We start from the raw sequence: 24,207 nt of genomic DNA on the forward strand, positions 1-24,207 counted from the left end.
CCCCAGGCGTGGCCCGCTCCCTCTCCTCGGGCCCTGGGGGTATGAGACGCTGCGGCGGCTGTGGGGGTGATGCCCCCTCACATCCTCTCCCCCATTCCTCTCCTCCTTGCGAAAGGCCTAGGGGATGGAGAAGGGAGGCAGGGAGAGAAATGGAGGAGACGGGGAGAGATGGAGAGACGGACACAACAGAGAGGAGAGAAAAGGGGCTGAGAAACAGGCAGAGAAACAAATTGAGAGAAGCAGAGAGGAGGTGGGAGGCAGAGCGGGAGGCGAAGGAGAAAGGGAGAGAGCGGCTGCAGGGACCCGGTGCCCACTCTCGCTTCTCTCAGGTAGCACCCTGACTCCCAGCTCCCACACTCACCTGCCCGGGCAGGGGCCTCAGGTGCAGCCAGGCTGGGGGACAGTATTCCCCCCGAGCTGAGACAAGAGAGGTCGCAGGCGGCAAAGCTCCTCCTCCAATTCCTGGAGAAGGGTCTTCGATGAGGGGGTACCCTTCCTTCCCAGCGTGCCCAGGTTTCCCCTCACCCAGCATACCTCTAGCTGCTTTATGGCCTCTTCCAGGCTGAGCAGGTTCTCCTGAATTTCCTGGGTCTGTGCTGGGCCCAGGGGGCTGCCACCTAGCACCCCATCCCCATTCCGAGGAGGCCCGGCCCCATTGTCTTCCTCCACAGGAAACAGGAGCTGCTTCAGGGACAGCACTGGAGTGGGGCAGGGGAGCAGGGCAAAGGGAACAGAGTTATGAGAGGCAGGGGACTTTGGCTTGGGACCCAGGATGGGTGGGAAGGGCACAGGCCCAGGGCCTGCTGGGCAAAGCTAAAGAGATGGGGTTGGGAGATTCAGAAGGGGGTACAGAGGTGAGGCTGGAGGTTAGGGCTGCGATGGGGTGCAGGGCACTGGGCAGGGAACAACTGAATTAGGGTCAAGTGAGGAGGGTGGCTGCAGGAGGATGAGGGACTTGGGCCACATGGGACGGTGGCATAGGCTGGGTGAGATCTGAAAGGGGGAAGACTCTCTAGTTCCAACAGAGGTACTATTTGGAGGCCTGGAATGGGCAGGGCAGGGCAGGGCTACCTTTCTGAAGGGCTGTGGCAGCAAGCTGGCCCTCGGGGCCTGGTCTGCAGAATGGTAGGAGGTCACTGAGGATTCTCTCCGTCCGAGCTGGGTGAGGGAAGGGAGGTGTCAGAACCAGTCGTGCTTCCTGTGGACACCTCCCATTACCCACAAACCTCCCTGGCCCCTCTGTCCTCTGGTCTCACCGTCAGCTGGCGGCATCTCTCGGCCACAGTTGCCATTCTCAGAGGTGCTGAGCAGGGGTTCTCGGGTGCTGGGGGAGGAAGTGCTTGGTGACCCCACACCCCTGGCCCTGGGGGGCAGCAGGGGCAGGGAACAGAAAGTAGGAGGTGGGGAGGTCTGGAGATAGAGACAGAGAGACAGGGACACAGAGAGGCCTGGAAACAGGACATGGACAGGCCGTGGTAGGACTGGTACACATGTAAGCACACGCGCACACACGCGGAGCCGGGGCTCGGGCCTGGGTTCCAAGGATGCACAGGGAAACCCTGTCCCTCCAATTCCCTTCATGGCCCGCCTCACCTGCTTGGGCTGGGCCGGGGCTTAGGGCGGGAGGCAGGGGCAGGGACCTTCAGGGATCCAGCAGTCTCAGTTATGAGGGCACACCAGCTGGGGAGACAGGCCAAAGCCCAGGGCAGTCAGCGCCCCTGGACCCTGTGTGATGCCTCCCATGTCCGCACTGACCCCAGAGGCCCCCTCACTTCTTCCGCTCTGATATGGTCTGTGCTACCAGCTCGTATATCTGGGCCTCCTGGTCCCAGGTAAAAATGACGTAGAAGGCTTTGTGATCTGTGGGGGGGGGAGATAGGAAACAGCGCTCAGGGCCAGGGTCCCTGGTGTGCACCCCTCCCTCAGCACGGACTGGAGGCTGGGAAGCCCTGTGATGCAATGCACCCCTCACTGTCCCTCCAATACCCAAGGCCCACCCCCACCCCCGCCCTCTGCTTCCCCCAGCCCCCATCTGATGAGGCAACCAGTCACTGGCTGCTCTGCCTACAGAAGCCCTCAAGCTACCCCACGGTCCTGCCTGCCCCACCATCCAGGACCCCGATGCAACTTCTTAGCAGTATGTTTACAAATCCCTCTCCTGGAGCCCTACAATTCCTGCCCCAGCTCCCTACAATTCCCATGCAGTCAGCCAGGGTGTCATGTCAAAATACTAATCAGAGGGAGGTGCAGTGGCCCACACCTATAATCCCAGCAACTCAGGAGGCTGAAGCAGGAGGATTGCAAGTTCAAGGCCAGCAACTTAGTGAGGCCCTAAGCAACTTAGTGAGACTCTGTCTCTAAATAAAAAATATTTTGTGGTAAAGTGCCCCTGGGTTCAATCCCTAGTACCAGGAGAAAGAAAAAAAAAAAAAATGGCTGGGATGTAGTTCAGAAGTAAAATGCTTCTGGGTTCAATTTGCAGTACCAAAAAAATACTGCTCAGGGCATGTCAGATGCTGGGGGCAGTTTCCCCTCTATTTTATTTTTCTGGTAACAGGTTTTGAACTCAGGGGTACTTAATCACTGAGTCATATCTCCAGCCTTTTTATATTTTATTTAGAGACAGGGTCTCACTGAGTTGCTTAGCACCATGCTAAGTTGCTGAGGCTGGCTTTGAACTTGAGATCCTCCTGCCTCAACCTCCCGAGCTGCTGGGATTATAGGCATGCACCAATGCACTCGGCTCCCCTCTGCTTTAACAGGCCCCCTACCCAGCCCCGCCCACCTCTGCCTCAGCCAGCCAATACCTTTATTTTATTTATTTGTAAGTGTGCTGAGGATCAAACCCAGTACCTCACACGTGCTCCACTGAGCCACAACCCCGGCCCTAGCAGGCCTCTTCTTGACTTCTACAGAAATCAGAGTGGTCTCCCTGGTCCTATAGAGGGTTCCAGCACCATGGGGCAGCTCTGCTCGGATGACCTGCCTTGAGCCACACCACTGTCACACTCACCGGTGGCCACCTCACGGGTCATGGCAGAGGTGAGCCGCAACACGGGCCGCAGCATGGTCTTGCCGTCGGGCGTGGGCGTCAGTGTTCGGCTATGTGACTTGAGCAGCAGCCTCTCATCCTGGCGCTGGAGCAGCAGGAGTAGGTCGTCCAGTAGCAGCACGTGGACCTCTGTGGGACGAGGCCAGCAGGTGCTCACGCCTGACCCCCCCCACCCGCTCATGACCCCACCCTGCTGCCACCCTGGTGCTCACCCACAGCCTTGTCCTTGGTCACTCGCCACGTCAATGGACCCTCATGCACCAGCTTCTTCTTGGTGATGTCCAGGTTCTTGGGGCAGGAGAGAGCGTGATGGTCAAGGGAAGGTGGGAAGGGGAGAGGACAGTGGCCACCAGGATGGCCACAGGGGTCAGAGTCAGGGGTTGAGACAGACGCCTGGCTGGGAATGAGGTAGGGGCAGAGGTGCACTGTGCGCATTAACAGACGGGCAGGGTGGGCTGTGTGTCAGGGCAGCAGGCCTGGGTGGGCCATGGGGAGGGGCAGACAGGGGACCCACCTTGAACTCGCTCAGCATAGGGTCGCTGCTCTGCCGCAGGTGGGACAAGTCCAGGCGCCGCTGGTAATCCTTGAGCCGCTGGGGCAGAAATGAAGAGTATTATGGGGACAAGTTCTGGGGCTGACCCTTAGTGATCCCAAGGAGCACAAGCTGAGAAGCAAGGCCAACCTCTGAAGCCAGGCCTGACCTGCAGTGACCCTGAGGGGCAGTCATGAGGGACAGTTTGGTCTGACCTTGGGACAAGGTGAGGGCAGGTCCAGCCCCCACACATACCACACCCCAGCCCTGCTGGGGCCATGCCAGGGCTCACCAGCAGGTCCTCCATGTCACGCACAGCCTGGTTGACGTGGTGCAGAATCTCCCGGCAGCACTCGGCTGCCAGCTCCACTTTCTCCCGTTCTGTAGGCTCTTCTGTGGGCAAGGGACAGACTGGCTGCAGTGAATCCCCACCCTGGAAGCTCACGGCTCAGCGGTCACTGCTAGAGAAGGGGTCGCTGCTAGAGAAGGCGCAGAGGGGTGGGGCCCCACAGTACCTGTGTTCTGCCCGATGCTCTGCAGGAGCAGCGGGTACTTGGTCAGCCGCTGCATCTCGGTGGGGATCATGTCCTTCAGTTGCAGGCGGCGGCACCGTGGGCGGCTCTCAGCATCCTGTGGGGAATCGGCGCTGGGTGGCCTGTGCTTTGGCTCATCCCACGGTGGGGACAACAGCCCCATCCTCCCCTGGGACCTGGAGTCCGGGTATCACTTCACCTGTACGAAGGCACAGAATCGAGGCTCCTTGCGCTGTTTGGCTTTGAGCTGCTCTAAGGCAAATGACTGGCGGCTGCAGAAGCGGGAGGAGATTTTCTGGAACCAGGAGCCCTCGGCACCATCGAACTACAGCAAGATTCAGGCCAGGGAAGGTCTCAGGGGCGATGGGCAAAAATAGGGTCTCGAGCAGGGATGGGAGTCTAAAGTGGGACAGGCTTGGGGATCAGACCCCTAGTGGCAACGAGGGACTGGGGAGGACACTCTCACCCGGGCCAACAGCACGTCTCCAATCTCTTCAATGAGGTAGCCACTTTCCTGTCTTCGTTTCATCAGGCGATCGAGGAACAGGGCTGTGGGGGCAGTGAGGAAAGCAGGTGCTCTGTTAGGGCCTAGAAGGTTGTCTGCAGTACCCAGGTAGGAGACGGTGGGGGTCACCTGTAGCCACAGGGGTCTGTGTCCGACTCTTAGGGGCCAGTGAGCCTGTCTCCCACCCTTCATGAGCTTAGATGGAATGCCTGCTGCCTTGAGATGTGAGGTCTGGGGGCCCCAGACAGGTGGCTCTCTGTAGTAAGACAGAGGTTGCCCACGGTAGGGGCTCAAAGAGAACAGGCTGAATTCCGGGTCTGCAGAGGCCTCCAAGGAGAAAGGTGGGTGGGGTGAAGGAGGGATACGGCCTGTGCACCTCGGGATCCCACTGTGAGGGATACTCACAGTGTACCTCGATGAGCTCATCCAGGCTGGGGAAGATGTTCTGCAGTTCCTCCAGAGGGAAGAAGCCCCCGTCAGCCATGGGCTGGTAGAAGAGGTCATGCAACACCCGCAGCATGCGCACATGGGCCGCCTCTGTCACCAGCAGCTCTGGGGGCGGTGGGGTGGGGGTGGGGCAAAGCAGGAAGCATCACTGAGGAGAGTGATGGCTTCAGAAGTGGGCTGGGGGAATGAGGAGGGGAGGCCAGAGCCACAGGGGGTGAGGATGTTTCCTAGGTGTTGGTCTAGGGGACACACTCTCTGGGTGGGGTCATCTGTTCCCTTAAGCAGCTGGGGAGGATTCCTTGACTGGCAGTGCCTTTCTTCTGCCAGCCAGAGTGAGCAGTGGTTCCAATTTGCTGGCTGTGGGACTTTCAGTAATAAAACTGTGGAAGCTGAGTAGGGGCTGCAGCTCAGTGGCAGAGCGATTGCCTAGTGTGTGTGAGACCCTGGGTTTGACCCTCAGCATCACAGAAACAACAAAACTGAGAAAGTCCTAGGCAAACCAGGCTGAGTTCGTCCCCCCACTAGCAAGTTTGCAGCTGTGTATACTGTCCAACCGTCCAGCCGTTTTCTCAGCTGTGATTTCTGTATGATGATTCCCTGTAGCACAGGTTGGTAACTCAGATCCAGGGATCCCACTAGAGGGTGTGTGCACAAATTCCAGGGCCCCAGAAGTCTGCTGAAACTAAATGCACTGTTATGTGTGTTATGCATATTTTTCTGAGAGAAATTACTATGTTGGCCAGTGGGGTAGCCACTAGCCTCATACATCTGTTTACATTTAAATTAATTAAAATGCAACTGAAACACAAGCATCCAGTTCTCAGTTGTATCTACCACATTTTAAGATGTATATGTGGCTAGTCTTACCAAGCTGGACATGCAGACAAAGCACACTTCTCACCATTCCAGAGAGTTCTATCACATAGGACTGCCTATGTTTTTATCATTTTAGAAAGGTTTATGACCCAAAAAGTACTCACTGTGTACCTAAAAAGTCAGAGTTTTGGTTTTTGCAGTGCTTCAGATTGAACCCAAGACTGCTTGCTAAGAAGCACCTACCACTGAGCCACACCCCCAGCCTGTGCCCTAAAAACTCTGAAGGAGCATCTTTCCTACTATTAAGAAACCTGTAAATAAACTTTTGAACAAGCTTCCACATGTTCTCTACTTTTGCCATCCCTCTTTCCACACACAATTAGAAAGCACACACACATAAATTAAGACCAGAAGATTCACCCACATCTCCCCACCCAGAAGCAAGCCCTGCTAATACATTAATCATTTCCCCAAACTTTTCCCTGTGGGAACCTTTTCCCCCTAAGCCATTAAGATCGTACTAATAACAACAATCCCAGTAAATGCGTGTCCCCTGTGCCCAGCACTGCAAGAATGTTCACATGATCCTCTCATCTTCATGACAGTCTTGAAGGAGGAAGTGTTAGAGCCCATGTTTCACAAATAAGGAAACAAAGGCTTACACTGGAAATATGACTTTGTATACTGTTTCTGGCACTTTGCTTTCACAGGGCTGGAGATAAAGCCAGGGCTCTGCACGTGCTAAGCAAGTGCTCCACCATGAGCCACACCCGAGCCCCTAGCTACACATTCTCTGAAAACATGACTCTGACAGCTGCATCAAGCGGCTTCTGTAATTTATGTAAGCAGCCGTCCTGTGTTAGACACGAGCTGCTCTCAGGCACCGTGATGGTAAACGCCACCAAGATGGACACCTCCCGCAGTCTCTCTCCTTGGTCACAGCAGGGTGGAGGGGTGGCACTCACCGCTGATCACCTCCTGCCGCTTCACCTGGCTTTTGGGCAGGCCGAGGAGGGTGTCTGGGGGGACGAGCTCCCGCCAGCCAGGAGGCTCTTCTGGCTCCAGCTCCAGTCCTGACCGCCCTGGCTCCCCCTCATCTCCAGGCTCAGGGCTGTGGGCAGAGGCCTTGTAAGGTCCCAGCTTGGGACACCTCAGGAAGAAGACTTTGACTCCCTAGTGGTCAACCTCTCTGTACCCCGGGCTGGTCCATGCTGCACAGAAGTCCCCAAATCTCTAGACAAAAGTGTCCCCCCACTCCTCCAAGGCCCACGATCATAGCTGGCTTTTAGTGACCTCAGCATCTGCTGCCCCCTGTGACTGGCAACAACCCCCTCCCTGACTCTCCAGGCTGCCTCAGTGGATGGGGAGAGAGACGTACGTGGCTCGTCGGGCAGGGCCAAGCACGGCCGTAGCGGAGCTGGGGTCCATGTCCACGTCGCTCCGGGAGCGGCCCCCACCCCGGCCCTTAGCCCCGAGGCTGCCCCGGGAAGGCCGGCGGCGGTCGCTCACCCGCAGGCTCTCTGAGCGCCCCAGACGCCCTGATAGCCTGGACCCCAAGGTCAAGGACAGAATCAGACAGAGGCCAGGACAGAGACAAGGACAGACCAGGACAGGAACAGAGACAGGGAGAGACCAGGACAGGGACAAGGAGAGATGGGGACAGGGACAGAGGGAACCAAGACAGGGCAGGAGGGACCAGGACAGGGGAGACCAGGACAGAGATAGAGGAGACCAGGACAGGGACAAGGAGAGACCAGGACAGGATAGGGGAGACTAGGGCAGAGGAGACCAGGACAGGGACAGAGAACAGGACAAGGACAGAGGAGACCAGGACAGGGACAGAGAACAGGACAAGGACAGAGGAGACCAGGACAGGGACAGGGACAGAGGAGAACAGAACAGGGACAGAACAGGGACAGGACAGGAACAAGGAGAGAACAGGTTAGGGATCAAACATGCAACAGAAGAGAGAGGAGAGTTAGAAGTAGTGGGATTTGAGGTGCCCGGGCAGTGGAGGGTGGTCAGGAGCACTGAAATTTGATGGGGCAAGGGGGACCCAGTGTGGTAGAGGACTGACCCCCCCTTCCCTGAAGCAGGGGAATAGGGATAGAAGGGGAGAGAGGAAGATTTAAATACTTAGCTCTTCAACTGGGAAGGTGACGCTCCCCACCCACCCCTCAGAGGGGCTGAAAGGGAGAGGGTGGCCGAGGGGAGGGACAGGGGCTGGGAGAAATGGGGGAGGGGCTAGCCCTCCCCCACCAGGGCCCAGGCACCCACCTCTTCCACCTTCTGGGGAGAGAGGGGCACAGGGTCAGAGGTGGACCAGATGGAACCCAACCCACCTCCTTACACCCACCAAGGGGCCCCAAAGCAGCAGCACAAAGACAGGCAGGGGGCAGAGCCTGCCCCCCAAATGTGAGGGGGACAGGGCCCCCGGGGCACGGAGCATGGAGCACAGAGGGGGGATGAAGGGCACCAGGGGCAGAAGCGAGGCTGGCAGGGGCCTGAAACAAGGGGAGGAAGGGACTGAAAATGAAAGGGGTAGGAGAGGCTGAGGAAGAAAAGGGGAGGAGGGGAAGAAAACCTGGCCAGAGAAAGAAGGAGGAGAGAAGGAAGGAGAACAGAGGAGAGAGAGGAGGAACAGCGAACACGGAAGGAGGGAGAAGGGGAGGAAGAGAGAACGACGATGAAGAGTGGAGGAGGACAGAAGAGCAGAGGAAGGGGCGCAGCATGGAGCTAGCTCAGGAGACGCAGGTGCGAATGGCAGCGGCGACCCCCACCCCCAGGAAGCTGGCCCTGCCCTGCCCTCCCGGCACCCGGGTCAGGCACCTCTCCGTCTCAGCACCCTCCTCTGTGCTCTCTGGAGGCGCTGGGGGCTCCAGGTTCACTGTGCCCTGTGGGGGTGGGTCCCCCAGCTCCAGGGGAGCATCCACACCTGCAGAGTGGAGGGGGGAGCTAAGCTGGCTGGAAGGCCCTGGGGTGGCAAGACTCTCCCTCTAGGGGCCTCGGTCTCCCCTGCTGAGGAAGGGGGTGGGGGCTAAAGCACCCAGTGCCTGGCAGACACCATGCCACAGCTGGGTCCTTTAAGGAGAGACAGATGTTAAGAATGCAGAGAACATGGCAGGAGCCAAGGGGTGGTGATCCTCAGGACTAGGGTGCCCCCTGCACACATCCACCCAGCGACACTGCAGTCTCCCAAGGCAGGGGGGACTGGAGGCAGCAGGGCCTCTGCCAACATTCCTCTTCCCAGACCCGTGGGCAGAGGTAGACCACATGCGGAGAGGAATGGACTGGGGCTCAGCAAGGGGACGAGTCACAGAGCATAGCACTGGTAAGATGCAGAGTGGGGATCGGAATGCAGGCCAGGCCAAGCGGCCACCTCAGATCCAGGATGCCGAGAGCCACACAGCCCTGAGGAACATGAACGATGAAGTTACTGGGGCAGCTGCCTCAACACTCAAGGGGGCATGGAAGTGATCTGAGGTGGTCTGCCTGTACTCAGGTCCTGCAAAACCAGGCCCCAAGGAATGAAGTGTTAGTCCAAGGAGGGGCAGACACGACACTGCCCAGAAGCGGGGAGAGGCAGATGCTGAGAACAAAGGGGAGGCCTCGCCAGGGACGGCCTTTATCTAAGCAGGTCCTGCCGTAGCCCAGGAAACTCACCTGGTTCCCGGTCTGGGCTGTCTCCAGACAGAGGGTGCAGAGAGACTCCAGGGATGTCCTGTCCAGAAGCCCCAACGTTCCGGTCCCGAGAAGGCACTCCCAGGCCTCCCTTCCGGTCTGTAGGGCCTGGCTTCTCAGCTGAGGAGGCAACAGGGAGAAAGAAGGAAATGAGAGGTCAGCAGTGCCAATCCACAACTGCAGGGAACCCAGGAGGCGGCTCTGCACCTTCTCCCCACCATAGGGAGACCTCCCTCCTCCCTCAAGGACCAAGGGTCCTCCCTACACACTGCCTCCTCTCCAGACCCAGCCCTCCTCCCTCAGACCCAGGATGGATGCTCTGGCTACAGGTTCATTACCATCAACCTCGCTTTTGAGGTGTCGAAAATCTGGAGCTGAAACAAGAGAGTGGGACGGTGAGGTGGGGGTGGAATGGAAAAGACAGGGTGGGGCTGAGGACAGGGCCACCTTACCCTGGGGCTCTCCCCGGTTCCAGCGAGCAGCATCCAGGATACTGCTCAGTCCTTTCTTGGTCTTGGGAGGCTCGTCTGACCGCTTGTTCCCCATCACCTGCGAGGTTGGGGGGCAGAGGAGGTTACCATGTTCAAGATGCAAGAAGGCAGAATAGGACCCCAGGGTCAGGCAGGGTCTTGAGGCTCCTCCAGGATGTCTTTGGAGGTGAAAGGGCCAAGTTTGGCCTCAGCACCTTTTTCCGGAAGAAGTTCCTCCCCGACTTCTTGTCCCCGCTCTTGGTCCGCACCCCCAGGTGTCGCATATACAGGCTGATGGCAGTGACCACAGCAGCACTGTGGGGAGGGGACAGTGAGGGCTCAAAACACAGACATGTGCACACTGCTGTCCCAGCGTAGAGGCACGGCCTCGCCTCCCCATCCCACAACCACTTCCTGAGTCTCTGAGGAAGGAGGGGAGGGCTCAACAGGCAGGCAGTCCAGGCCTCAGCACCCTCCCCAACCCCAGGGGACCAATGGCCTCTCCTGCCATGCTGTCCACCCCCATTACCTCTTTTCTTCATCGGTGGAGATGGTATGTCTGTAGGGAAAAGAAAATAGTTTTGTGGCAAAGCTGTGAAGTCTGGGGTCCCTGCCAACGAGCACAGCCCTCTGGGTGCTCTCACTCTGAGTAGGAAGGGCAACTGGGAAGCGTCAGGAGGAAGGGAGGCGCTCTTCCAAGTGGATGGGCAACACCTAGGCAGGCCCGAGAGCCCAGCCCAAGCACAAGAACACCGACAAGACCCAGGAACCGCAAAGGGACCCCAAAGCCAAGAAGGGAAGATCCAGGACCGGGATGAATGAAAATGCCAGGGAGGAGGAAGAGCCCTCGTGCTAAGAAACAAGCCCTGGGGCTGGGAGGGACCCGCAAACTGGGGACTGAGGACACAGGGTGCCCGGGCCACTCACTGCATCTCCTCCAGGTGGGTCAGCAGGCGCTCGGCCACATGCCGTTCGCGGGCCTCATAGCTAGTTCGGTCCCGCCCGACCCAGGCCTCCAGCTGGGCCAGCTCCTGCTCCCAGGGCGTCATGCCCATGAGCCTCTTGGAGCGGAAGTCCTCCAGCTGCCGGCCCACGGCTGCCTGCTGGCTCTGCACCACCTCCTGCACGAACCGCCGCTGGACATCCTCAGAGATGAGGTCAGGCCGCGTGCGGTCTGCAGGGACACACATGGGCTGGGGGCCAAGTCTCTGAGCCCGGCTCCCCACTCGCTCAGACCATAGTCCCCATCCAACTGCAGACAGCCAAGCTTCCCTGGGGTGCCACTATCAAGGGAGGAATGAATCTTGACCTCTCTCCCCAGGTGTCCTGGGAGGCGCTGCCTGCCCCCGTCAGAGACCCTCCCTCAACTCTCGTCCCCTTCTTCTCTCCTTACCAAGTTCAAAGGCGACGTTGGGAGGGACAGGCACCCGTAGGACCTGCTCAGGGGAGAAACTTTAGTGAGGGGGAACTCTGGGAGAGCCGGGGATGCAGCCCAGGAGGCCCGGTAGGAACAAGAGTTCGGGGGAGGAGAGGATGCTGGGGAGGGCCCAGGTGGCAGTCACCCCAGCAAAGCTGCCCTTTAAGTTGCCTCAGTGGGGGAGGTCGGGAGGTACACAGAGGCTCTCCAGGGCCAAGTCGGTGGGGATGGGTGGCTTAAGGGTGTCTCTCACCGCGGTCTTATCCAGGAAGCTGTGGTAGAAGTCGAGGAAGGCCTTCTTGGCCTCCTTGGGGCCCAGTGAGCCCAGCATATCCGCATGCAGGCAGCAGAGCTGGGGAGGACATACAGTGTGACTGTTCTCCTTCCCGGCACCCAACCACACTCCCCCTCTGGATAGCCTGAGGGGTTTCCCAGCCCCCAGGTGCCCAGTGACTGAAGGGCTCTCACGCCACCTCCTGAGGAAGCACTCCCTGATCTCTACCTCTACTCCCCAGGCCTTGCCTCCCCTAGCCTCTCTGGGGTCATCACCATGAGCACTTCCTAATTTTCTATCCTATATAGTTCTTGCTGTTTCTGTCTCTTCACTACTCCTCCTAGTCATACCGAGGGCTCGGTGTATACCAGATGTGATTCTAAGTCCTTGTTGTGCATAAATGAATCTGTTCGATCACAGGGATCATCATTACCCCCATTTTTTTGTTTTGCCTTTTTATTAAAAGTACTGGAGATTGAACCCAGGGCCTCTTGCATGCTAGGCACATGCTCTACCACTGAATTATATTCCCAATTCTTTTTTATAATTTTATTTTGAGACAGAGTCTCACCAAGTTGTCCAGACTAGCTTCCAACTTGGAATTCTCCTGCCTCAGCCTCTGTCCCAAGTAGCTGAAATTAAGTGTGCACCATGGAGTGCAGCATACATTACTCCCATTTTATAGATAGGAAAACTGAGTTTAAGATGCCTACTTGGGCTGGGGTTGTAGCTCAGTGGTACAGCACTAGCATGTGTGAGGCACTGGGTTTGATTCTCAACACCACATATAAATAAATACAATAAAAAGGTCCATCGACAATTAAAAAAAAAAAAAACCAAAAAACAAAAGATGCCTACCCAAGGTCACACAGCTGGTAAGTGGCAAAGCTGGGATCTGAACGCAGGTAGCCTGTCTCCCTGCGACTCCCCATTGTCTACAAATATTGTGAGCAACTTTAGAGTTTGCTGTGGACATAGCAGTGGTGGGTAGGGTCTGATCCTGAGTCCCCATGCACAGCAAGGGATTGATAAATAAATGGGTGGAGGAGTCAGGCTCACTCAGCATCTCCTGAGGTTGCCTGTGTGCCAGCTCTGGGCTGGATGACTCTGGCAGTGCAGCAGGGACTCCAACCTGTCCTGACTCCCAGGGGGGTTCTCACCTGGCAAGTGACATGGCCTTAAGTGTGGTAAGGCAGACTTTCTCTAAACAGTTTCAACAAATCTACATCCACGCTCCTTACCTCCACCCCTGAAATAAAGCCTGAGGGGCCACATGAGGACAAATCTCAAAATGCCAGAGGCCATCTGAGGTCACTTCAACAAGCTCTGGTCCTCTCTAGGCCTCAGTTTCCACATTCATAAACAATATGGCAGTTGGCACCATCCCTGTGCTGAGGGCTAGGAAGCATCCTCATGTTCTAGAAACCCAGGGCTTAGGCAGGACTCCCTGATGAAGGGCATGCAGACAGGTATGATACTGGCCATTTCCCCGTTTCTGCCAGTTTCTAAAGCTTAGGCATCAGGACACCCAGTCTTTGCTTTTGATGTCCCCTTCCTTCTACATCCCCAAGGGTTCCTCTTCGCTATTGCTTTGTCTCCCAGTTTTCTGGAGGGAAGCATGGTACATTTCCATGCAGTGCATGGCTGAGCTGTCTCCCAGCTCGAGGCCCGTGTTGGGCTGCTCTGGGTCTTCTTGGGATGAGGCCTCATCTACAGACTCCCACTGGCCAGTGCTGTGGCCTCTCCTTCATATATTACCTCCTGAGTTTTCTAGACTCTGAAGGTGTTTCTGGATAGCATGGTCCTGAATCCACAAATCCCAGGTATCTTCTGCCTGGTGCAAGAGGTTTCTGGATTAACAATTACGTCCTGCCCACGTGGTAGGCACTTGCGGTGGTTTCCTTGTTTCAGATCAAGGGCTATGGTGTCATCCAGGCTGGATGGCTAACAGCTTTCTCCCAAGCACCAACCCCGAATGCTGACTGGTAACACCTGCAGAGGTCTAGCTCGATCCTCCTTCAAAGTCTGTGGGAAGGGCACTGTGACAGGGGACCCTGCTCCAGTCCTGAAAGGCAACCTACAGGACATGTTTCTGCCACGCTACAGGGTTCTCTGTGGCTGCATGCATGGCCTGCAATGGGTACCTCCTGGCCAGTGCTGTCGCCTCACAGGTTTACATGGGGTACTCAGTATTGTCTAGATCACATGGTGTGCTTTCTGGCTCTCATCTGCTGTGCTATTTCTAGATTTGTGCTATGTGTTCTGGATCTGTTTTCCAGACCCTCCTGGCTTGCCTTTACTGGTCTAGCTCACTGAAAGGCATGCCTGCCCAACCTTGCTTCCCCCTTCCCTCTCCCTCTGTGTCCTTACCAGAGGTCCTGGCTCAAACTGCAGGGCCACATGCTGCAGGAGGGCCATGAGGTGGGCGGGGCACCGCTTCACCTGTTCCAGGCTCTGGAACTGACTGTTTTGCTCCTCTGAGTTCTGCAGGTGGGAAAGAAGGTAGCTAAGAGCCTTGGGCAGAGGCAAAGAGGCCTTGGTGGCCCTACCTGGTCCATGGCACCTCTCAATGGATCCAAACTGGGGAAGATTCTGGGAAGTTGGGGGTGGTGATGTGTCTACACCAGAATAGTGACAGTAGAGACAGAGGTTGGAGAGAATGAATGGGAATCCATGGTGGGGGCAGAGATAAATTGGGGCCAGAGTAAGAAGCCTGTGCTGGAAAGGGGGCACTGATTGGCAGGAAGCTGAGGAAGGCGGCATGGGAAGATGAGAGAATAAGAGATGGACAGAGAGGGCATAGCCAAGGATGGAGAATTGGCCCTGTGAAGGGACACTGACTGAGGATGAGACAGAAGATTTCCACTCCATCTCCCACTCACCGTCTCCAGCTCATTCTCGAAATCCTCGTCCTCAGCCCCAATGATGCTGACAGGCACCATGCCAGGCCGTGGGGGCCCTGGAGCCTGTGGAAGCGGTGGCATGGCTTCAGTCCACAAGGCTCCCCACCTCGTAGCCCCCCAGTCCCCACACCCTCCCTGGCTCCCGGTCACTGTCACTCACCACCCCTCGGGCGATGTCTTCCATCTCCAAGGCTCTGTGGGGCTGGGAGAGGAGGGGCTGCGGTTAGGGTGGGAGGAGGCAGCCTGGGGCGGTTACTCAGAGATTCCTGGCCCAGGTGTGAAGGTGAGTAAACAGCCTCCCCCCATCCCAGCCTCCGCAGCTCAATGGGGCCTCTGTGTGGCCACAAAGAGCCCTTCAGAGACTAGCCAGGGAGGGCCAGGAGCCCAAGGACCGGAGGGGGGGCGCAGGCTGGAGGCCCAAGAGCCTGGGTCCACAAAAGGACTGTGGGTGTGAGCTGGCAATCTGGGTCCCTAAATGAGGAGGGACCAGAGGCCTGGGGGTTGGCCCCCAAGGAGGCAGGGCCTTCAGGCAAACAGTTAAAGGGAAGGTTGAGAGGAGGTAGGAAAGAGGACTGGGGTGTGGGGGGCTCTCCTCTGATCTGTGACAGGCCTAGGCCAGGATGTTGCCTCTGAACCCACTAGCCCCACTTCCTGTGACAGGAAGTCACAATGGCAAACCCCCAACCCCCAACTTTCTCCACACAAGAAAACAAAACTCAGAACCCTCCTCTAGGGGTTCTTCTTTCTTTCAGGAACCAACTATCTTTCCCAGCATCTGGTCCCAGAAAATGAGGGAGGGGCCCTTGACAGCCACCCCCAAGGTGTGAGTCTCCCTCTAACCTACATGATCTTCCTTCCGGGGGTGGGGCCTGACTGTCTCTCCCTGGAATCTGCCTCCTGTCTCTGCCCTTCTTTCTGCTTCCTGGGCTCTTCCCCTTCTTTCAGCCCTGTCTCCTCCTGACTGGTCTCTGCCTCTCCACCCTCCTCCACCCTGGTTCCATTACTCCCTGCTTCTCTCCCTCTGTGTGCCTGCCTGCCCTTCCACAGCCACTTTCTGAAGTCCCAGGTTGCTGTGTCATCTTTCTCCATCCCTTTCTCTCCTCATCTCTCAATGTCTCTCCCATCTTTGTCTCCACTTCTCCTTGAGTCTTTCCAAAGACATTTCTGTGTCCCTAATTAGCCTGAATAATGCCCCAGAAGCTGTGTCAGGTGGGAAGGAGCTGTGGGAAGATGGGTGGGGTGGATGGGGGAGGTGCAGCTCCCTACACCCCAAAGCTATTTATAATCCTAGCTGCCTGAGACCCACCCTTTTCCCTCTTCCATGGGCGTCTTCCCTAGCACTCATAAATGGTAGCTATGATAGTGCTACGATTATAAAATAATGATGCTTTTGGTAATGTACAAATGCCATCTTGTAGGATCCACCCAAGCAGGTATCATTTTTATTCTTTTCCATAAAAAGTGTGTCTACCATGCAAGCTTGGGTGATTTCAAGATTTGAGCAGTTAAATGTTCACATAAATAAATTTGCAAAGCAAGGCAGAAAAATAACAGTAATTATTTATTATGAGAGCTAAACTCACCTAGTACTTACATTGGGTACTGCTCTAAGGACTGCTTGTGTATTAATTCAGTTAAACACCACAAAAGCAAGCACCTTATGCTAGTCTCATTCCTAGACCATCAGTTGCAACTTCTGGGTTGGAAGATATGACCACTGACACAGAATCCACACTTATCCCACTTAAGGATGGAAAAGTTCAACTGAGGCAAGACTGTCCCAAAAGAGGAGCTGAGGTTGTAGCTCAGGCGTAGGGAACTTGCCTAACATGAGTTCCAAACCCACAACGGGGGGCAGGGAAGGAGCAAAGAAGGGAAGGCATATTATCTGAGCAATGCTTAGTGCCAGGTCTCAAGTCATACTTGACAAGCATTATCTCCTCACTCCTCATCATAATTATATAAAATAATAACTAACACTCAATGTGCACTTAGTATATGCCCAATATAGCATACCGTGTTACAGATGCTTACTCACAGAATCCTCTCCACGACCTCGTGAGGCCAGTAATATTCTGATTTAATTTTTTTGCCACTATTATTCTCATCCCCATTTTACAGAGAAGGAAACTGAAGCACAGCTCACAAGAGGCAGAGCCAAGATTCAGACCCAGGCAGTCTGGCTTCAGAGTAGATGAATTTGATAGACTGCATTACTTCAGAGCATAAGGATCCCCCATCACACCCTTAGGAAACTAAAATCTGAACCAAAAGCTCTGATACACAAGTCTCTTTAGGAGCCTGGGAAAGTCAGGGGTATGCAGCTGCTGTGGCCTGGGCAGGAGTGCAGGTTGGATCTGGCCTGGGGCTCAGGACTGGGACTGGGGTGAGCGGAAGTGCTCAATGTTTAGGGCATGGGAGGGGAGGGGGCCCCCACAGAAGCTACGGAATTATAGGTGAAGTTTTGTCCAAGGGAAAATGTGATCTATAGGCGACTGACAAGGCCTGGGATCCAGCAAAGGGAGCACCATGAGAATGAGGTTTTGGTTCATCGACAGGTTTAGAAGGTTCATGGCGTGGGGATTCTAGAGGAAAGTGCCGAACATGGGCTCAGGGTCTGTAAGATATTGACAGGATGACCCAGGATCTCCAAGAACCTTTGGGAGTCTTGAAGAACCTAAAAGGAGCCCTTAGAATGTATAAAGCCCCAGATTCTATTGACACACGGTAGATCTAAAGAATCTGAGATAATATGGATCATGATTCTATAGGGAAAGCAGCCAGTCTACGGGACTTATGGAAACTTAAATGGGGGCACAGAATTCTTGCAGGGGTGTGTGGTGTATCCCGGGACCCAAGATCTATAGGGCCCAGGATTCTAGGGGATGCTATTGACCTATCAGAACCCTATGTTTACAAGAGGCCGGCCCTCCACGGGAGGCTAGCCGGAACCTGGAGGGTCTGGAAGATCTTGTAACCTATATGGAACGTGGCGGGTCTTCACGAGCCCCAAATCTTACATAGGACGTGGCGGCTCTACACGGGCCCTAAACTCTATACGGATGCAGAGGTATAAACAGCGGGGGATGCCGGGTCGGACGCGCAGAGCCTGACGCCAGCTAGGACCCGCGTCCCTCACCTGCTTGGGTTGGAAGAGAAGTCACTGCAGCCGCCGAAACCGAAGCCTCCGCGCGCGGGCTCCGGGCTCCCCCACCCCTGCCGCCGAGTCGCTCTAGCCGCCCCAGAGTCCACTTTACGCCCAGCTCCACTCCTCCTGCCGACCGCTCTAGCCTGGCTCCTACCAGGCTCCTGTCCCCGCGATTCTACTCCTCCGCCCGCCGCTCTAGCTTTCCACTGAGCCACGCTGGCCAGATAGGGCCGCTCTGGCCTGCCTTGGAGGGCCGGCGTTTCCGTATCTCGACTGCTCCTGTCACTCTTTCGGGCCCCGCCCCCCTGACCGGAGGTAAGGGTGGTTCCAACTCCTAGCCAGAACTCAACCCGAGATCACCGTCTCGCTCTGTCCCTAAATCTCTGGACCTTGCACTGGGGGTCCGCGCCTTATTTGCTTCCCCAACACGGGAACCTTCTGAATTCCCGGCGCTCATACATTCCCTCCGCAACCCCACCACCCCTTTCCGCGGGAGCTGGAGAGCTAAACTTGGGTTTGAGCATACCTTTCCTTGACATCAGGGTAACATTGAAAATGCAGTGACTTGTTTCCAAGCCTCAGTCTTCCCATCTGTACAATGCGGGAAGTTTCGAGCTCTTTCCCCTACTCCCATCTCCCAGGGTATAATTAACGGCCCAAAGAGGAGCTTCCCGAAAACGCTTTCAAACGCGCTCTGCAACTCTCAGCTTCCCAGTGGCCCACGGCGTTATTGTTGTTGCTTTTCTTTTTAGGTGGCCCTAGAGCGTGCAGGGATGGAGGACGCCGCTTAGCGGAAAGCAACTTAGAATTCAAATCCCAACTGCACACTGTCTCACGAAGTGTCCCTGGCACGAGTCGGTTCGGTTTCCCGGGCCTCAGTTTCCCCACCCGTGCAGTGGGTGTGATCATCCGTCCTGAACAGTTGGGAGCCTTGACCCCGGCTCTCAGCATTCATCCCCGCCCCCTGGGCACTTGACAGATATTCCAGCGCTCTCTGTCCCCTTTGACTGATGGAAAAACTGAGGCCCCAGGAGGGGCGGGCGCGGGTCAGGGGTCTCGGAGGAGAGGCCCCTCCGCCGCCGCAGCGCCCCAGCCCCCGCCCTCCTCCGTCCCACTTCCCCCGGCAGCCAAGGGGAGGAGGCCGGGCGGGGCCGGGACGGTGTACCTGGTGTCCGCGCTGGGAGGTGACCGGCGGGGCGCCCGAGGTCGGGCTCGGCGATCCCGGGCCCTGCGTCCCGGCTCCCGCTTCCTGGCTCCGGCGGGGCAGGAAGTTGGGGCGTTTTTCCGGAGGCCCCCGCCCCGCCGCCCCTCCCCGCTTCCTGCCCGCGCCCCGCGCCCGCCCGGCACCTCCGCTTCCTTCCCCTTCTCGCCGCCCGCCCGGCCCCTCCTTTCCCCCGGGCACCGGCCCCGCCCGGTCCCGCCCGGCCCTCCCTGCCGGGTCCGTCTGTCCGCGCGCCCAGCGGGCTCCCTAGTGCTCGCATCTCCGGCCGGGGTCCCGCATCGCCTCGCCCACCAGCCGGGGCGGGGGACCAGGGCAGCCTCCCCTGCCCTCCGTCTCCGTGCGCCCCTGCTCTTCCTCTTTCTTCGCCCCTCTGGGCGTCCTGCTTCTGTGCCCTTCTCCCCTGGTCCCAGTGGCTCATTCCCTCCCCTGTGGGGTCTTTCTCGTCCTGGCCTGTTTTCCCCGCTCTTCCTCCTCTGTCCCTCTCTCCCTTGTAGCCCTTCTCCCCTCTCTCATCTTTCTGCATCCGCCCCTCAGGCTCCGGCTTTCCCTGACAGTCTCTTCGGTCAGCCTCTCCGTGTCCAGGTGTCCGTGGACTTGTCTTTCCTCTGTCTCTTTCTTGCTGCCTCTCTTTCCGCCTCCTTATGCCTGTCTCTTGGATTCCCAGTGTCCAAATCATCCCTTCTTCCCTTGCTGGCTCTCCTTGATTGCCTCTTTGTACCTCTGCCACTCTCTTCTCCCTACTTGAGTGACTGGGTGTCACAGCCTGTCACTTTCCCCTGGGTTTCCTCCCCTGTCTCCCCATAGAGGAATTCAGAACAAACCTTACAGGATAGTCCACTCTTTCCAGAGTTTAAAAAGGCAATAAAAAATTTGGTAGCCATGACACCCCTTCCACTTACCCTCCTTGCTTGGGGACATGGAGAGGGCTGAGGCACTAGAAGGGGCCAAACCGGTCCTTCTATTGGGGTGGGGGATTTGCCAGGAGACTTCCTGTTTTTTGGGTGGGTGGGTGGGGGTGACCAAGTCTGACTACCTGGTCCCAGGTGTAGGGAGTGGGTGGAGCATGACTTGGGCCCAGAATCCTAGGTCTGGAGAAGAAGGCTTAGGCCTGAACTCCTGGGTCCCAAGGAAGGAGGGGGTGCATCCTCATGAGATCCATGACTCCTGCCAAGATCTGCAGTTGGGAAGGATTTATTATCACTAAGTGGCCATGACAGATCCAGGAGGAGGGGGTGACACTAACGAGGCTGTTGTAATCAGCTCCCCTAGAGGCAGCGATTAAGGGCTCATTACCCACTGGGGAGGAAGCCTGGGAAAGGCAACAAGGGAGGGCTGGGTTAGTTGGGGGGGGGAGGCAGTCTCCAGGGAAGAGTGGGACACTCCAAGGGGGAAGATGACTCAGGAAGCTCCCAGGAAAGAGGAGAGAATGTTCCAGGAGAGAAGCTGGAGTTGGGTGCACATAGCAGACAGGTCAGGGTGCCTATGCTGGGGAAGGAGTCACGGCTTCTCCAGCTGGACATCTCCAATGTGGAGACTGCCCACGTCCTGGTAGGTGCCCTGGAGGCCCCTGGAGATGTCCTCATACATGGAGCAGTCATCGATGTTCAGGCCCTGGAGGGACACCATGGGGTACGGGGCATCAGTACCCTGACACCTGGGGTCCCTGCCTTCACTCTACCCCAGGGAGGGGGGACCCCCAAAATACATGCTCCTGCCCTACCCACACCTTCCACTCACCTCATAAAGATTTTCATCTTCATAGTCATCCTGGGTGTCCACCCCAAACCTCTCATTCTGCCAGCGCTTCTGGGGGGTTTGAGGGGGTGGGAGGAGGCGTGAGTAGGAGGAGATGGTGAAGAATTTTTCAGACCCTCCTGGATGCCAGTGATATTTTCCCAGAAAGGGTAAGGGACATGCCCACGGCCATGTATGAGCTATGTGACAGGTCTCCTGGGTTCCTTTTGACTGTCTCCACTGCCTTATTATTCTCCAGGATTGACTACAATAATAATAATAGTAGCCTGAGGAGCAAGGACGGCTTGAGGACACAGGTCCTGTACACCTTGCTGTTGGCTACATCTGCAGGGGACTGGGCTTCTGGGTGCAGGCAGGAGGGTGAGACACTCTGAGTGAGTGAGCACCTCCCTGAGGAGGGACAGTTGGGGACACAGTGAAAGGGGAACAATGAGAACAGCCCTCTGGCCCACACCACTTAAAATCCTCTCGTGTTAGTTCTTTTAACCCCCATCTCCCCAGACAGGTGCATGCTCTCAGTCTTCCAAGTTCTGGGGGGTGGAACCTGGGGGTCTTACCCTGAACAACAGCAGTGTCCCTGGCACCACAGCACAGAACAGCAGGATGATGCCCTCGGCTGTGATAATGCGGTTCTTGGTGCCCTCTCCCATGTCCAGGAAGGGTCTGGGGGGCAGCTCTGTGAGGAGGGGTTGCTGCTCAGAAGGCTGGCACCTCCTGCACCCCCAGCTCTTGGCCCTCTCCCTCCCCCCGCCAGGCCCAGAACCCCTGAGCCCGCAGACCTGTAGGTGAAAACATCAGTCACTGTGTCTATCCAGTTCCAAGCCCATGACAAAGGCCCTGGCTCTATCCCCACTTCACAGATGAGGAGAGTTGGGGGGGCGGTACTGGGATCAGAGCGGGGCTACTCACCTCGAACCCGCAGGTAGGTACCGCAGGAGTACCTTAATTTTCCATTTTCTTCCACTCGGCACTGGTACATGCCCCCGTGGCTCTTGTTCACCTTTGGGATGGTCCACTCACCCTTGGGGCTGTGGCCTGAACCCAGGAACATGGGCGGCCATGAGTGGTTGCCCTGGATGATGAGCCACCAGGTGACGTTGGGCCTGCTGCCATTGTGCTGGCATTGGAGGCGGGCCTCATCCCCCGTGCTCACTGTCACTGACGGTGGGCCCCCATGCACCCACAGGGCCTGGCACCCAGGGCCTGCCGAGAGGTAGGTTGAGTCAGGGTCAGGGTCTGCGGGTGGGGATGCAGGCCCCTGGGAAGCTCCAGCACTCCTGGGTGTGTCCCCTGCCTCTCCTGCACACCCACTTTGTGCTTTGGCCTCTGCAAATTCTGACTTTTGGATGTTTGATTTCCTAGTATGAAATGTCCCTGCCCAGACAACTCCTCCCAAAGTCAGTTCAGGCAGCACCCGCAGCGCAGCGAAAGCCTTCCCCGTGCATGTTCCCACCCCCAGCCTCAGGCCAGCCCTGCACCCAGTTCACCCAGGGTAACCCCATTGCAAAACCCTTAGTTCTGGCTTCCACTGTATGTGTGTTGCGGGGGGTTGGGGGGGGGGGCGGCTGAGGACCAAGGAGGGCAGGGGATTGCCCAGCATCACTGGGGCTGTTCAGAGTGGCTGTGGGGGTTCAGACTCCCAGCTCCTTGGGCCTGCCCCTGCTTGGGACCCAGCAAACAGTCTTGGGGCCTACTTGTGAACCTGGATCAGTTCCCAGTTCTCTGTAACTTGAATGCATCAACCTAGGGGTCCTGGTGGGTTTATTCCTTCCCCTGCACCTGGAATTGGGAGTGGGGCATCCTAGGGTGGAGACAAAGGTGTCTCAGATTACACAAATGGTGCGACCCTACTTCATGTACAACCAGAGAAACAACAGTTGTACCCCATTTGTGTCCAATGAATCAAAATAAGTAAATTTAAAAAAAAAAAAAAAAGATGTCTCAGAAGGAGGCAGGGGTGGCCCAGTGGCTGTGGTGTCTCCTCTGGCCTCCTCTGGGACGCCCCAGCTCTCAGGCTTCCCAGTTCAATCCACATGGTCAGCTCCCTGTCTTTGGGAGGTAAGAGGAGGAAGGAGGTGAGGAAGTGCGGAAGGCAGAGGAGGTGGGGAAAGAGGCTGAGCAACCTCATGGTCACGGGCTGAAGACTCAGACAGATGTGAGCTCTAGTCCTGTTACTAGGGTCACTGGAGTGAGTGACCTTTCTCTCTGAACTCCTCAGTCAATGTGCTCACAGCCCTTGCCAGCTGGCCTTGGGTGGGGGAGGGGAGGAGAGGTGAACACCCCCCCCCCCCCCCCCCGCCCCTGCTCGGGCACTGAGAAAGGGCAGCTTACATAGAGGGCAACTTAAATTTAGGACAGAGGAGAAAGCTTTTGCTCCCCTTTGGCTCTTAGTGCCACCCCCAAATCCCAGTCCTGCCCATAGCTGTGGTGTTCAATCAAGAGCCACTTTAGTTCCTTATTTTGACTTGTGGGAACAGGGTGGGGAGGGTGGCCCTCTAGGTCCTCCCTCCCTCCCTCCCTCCCTCCCTCCCTCCATGGGACTGTGGAGACCCAGTCCGCTTCCCTGAGCCTCCTCCAGCTTTATCTGGGCGCAGTTTGGATTGGTCAAATCAACAGCTGCGATTTCTGCAGGGCCGTCCCTAGCTCCCCGTCCATCTGACCTCTCCCTGCCCCCACTACCTGTGCCTGTCCTCCGGCCTGCTCGCCTCCTCCACCCCTTCACACACCACCTGCTCTTTGGCCACATACCCAGGCAGGCTGTAGAGAGCAAGAAGAGGAGGAAGATGGTGGCAGGCAGAGCTGGAAGGTCTCCTGGACCTCTAGGCATCTTCTCCCAGCTGGCAGGCGAGTCTGGGCTGCAGCAGTCCTGGGGTACCAGATTCCACCCCAACCCCGCCCCACTTCCTGCCCTGCCCTGCCGGAGATGGGCTCCACTGGTCTTCACTGCGGGGCCCTTTGTCTGTCGTCCTGGGGGCAGCCCCTGCCCGTTTGCTTCAGGCTGGTAGCTGCAGACCGAGTGGGGAGAAGCCGCTCCCTGCACCTGCAGTGGCCACAATTCCCCCGAGGCGCTGCTGCTGGGGTGGGGGCAGAGGCTGGTTCAGGCCTGGCTCAGCACTGATAAGTCTTGGGACAGAAGCTTGAGGGAGCCACAGTTCAGGGTGCCTGCTGCTGGCAGTCTGTGTGGTTCAGAACTCGGCTTCTGTCCTGCTCCTAGAACTTGCTCCCCGCTGAGCCTGTTTCCTTACTTATTGGGGTTGTGAACAAAGATTTTCCCTCCTCTGAGTTTTGGATTTTTTTTTTTTTTTTTTTTTTCTTTCTTTTTTCCAGTACTGGCCATCAAACCCAGGGCCTCAGGCATTCTAGGCAAGAGCTCTACCACTGAGTTACATCTTCAGCCATGGCCTTGGCATCTGTAAATCCACAGATGAGGAGCAGAGGCTCTCCTTGACATT

General features: G+C 56.9%; 2 protein-coding genes across 9 annotated transcripts; both read right to left on the minus strand.

Annotated features, from left to right (window-relative positions):
- Nucleotides 1-6: 6 nt before the first annotated feature.
- Nucleotides 7-19,094, minus strand: ARHGEF1 (Rho guanine nucleotide exchange factor 1). 8 transcript variants are annotated; one of them, XM_079117682.1, is made up of 32 exons: nt 18,944-19,084; nt 18,305-18,536; nt 14,791-14,832; nt 14,610-14,693; nt 14,098-14,211; nt 11,707-11,805; nt 11,430-11,472; nt 10,964-11,210; nt 10,566-10,595; nt 10,252-10,351; nt 10,019-10,115; nt 9,905-9,940; nt 9,549-9,686; nt 8,715-8,820; nt 8,163-8,174; nt 7,264-7,431; nt 6,851-6,996; nt 5,028-5,174; nt 4,584-4,666; nt 4,317-4,442; nt 4,100-4,214; nt 3,877-3,977; nt 3,567-3,644; nt 3,265-3,340; nt 3,014-3,181; nt 1,773-1,860; nt 1,594-1,680; nt 1,257-1,324; nt 1,072-1,158; nt 535-698; nt 362-462; nt 7-117 (listed from the first exon to the last, which is right to left on the minus strand). In XM_079117682.1, the coding sequence occupies exons 3-31, from the start codon at nt 14,812-14,814 to the stop codon at nt 379-381; spliced, it is 2,916 nt and encodes a 971-aa protein (XP_078973808.1). In that variant the 5' UTR covers nt 14,815-14,832; nt 18,305-18,536; nt 18,944-19,084; the 3' UTR covers nt 7-117; nt 362-378. The 8 variants fall into 8 exon arrangements, 7 of the variants coding, with proteins under 7 accessions (XP_078973808.1, XP_078973805.1, XP_078973807.1 ...); XM_079117679.1 differs by lacking the exon at nt 18,305-18,536 and having other exon boundaries at nt 18,944-19,093; XM_079117681.1 differs by lacking the exons at nt 18,305-18,536; nt 18,944-19,084 and adding an exon at nt 17,770-17,906.
- A 1,058-nt stretch (nt 19,095-20,152) lies between these two features.
- Nucleotides 20,153-23,757, minus strand: CD79A (CD79a molecule). The gene is made up of 5 exons (XM_079117688.1): nt 23,504-23,757; nt 21,665-21,958; nt 21,313-21,431; nt 20,738-20,806; nt 20,153-20,611 (listed from the first exon to the last, which is right to left on the minus strand). The coding sequence occupies exons 1-5, from the start codon at nt 23,580-23,582 to the stop codon at nt 20,498-20,500; spliced, it is 675 nt and encodes a 224-aa protein (XP_078973814.1). The 5' UTR covers nt 23,583-23,757; the 3' UTR covers nt 20,153-20,497.
- Between the last annotated feature and the right edge of the window lie 450 nt (nt 23,758-24,207).

Source organism: Sciurus vulgaris (assembly GCF_902686455.1).
Source record: "Sciurus vulgaris genome assembly, chromosome: 17".
Lineage (NCBI taxonomy): Eukaryota > Metazoa > Chordata > Mammalia > Rodentia > Sciuridae > Sciurus > Sciurus vulgaris.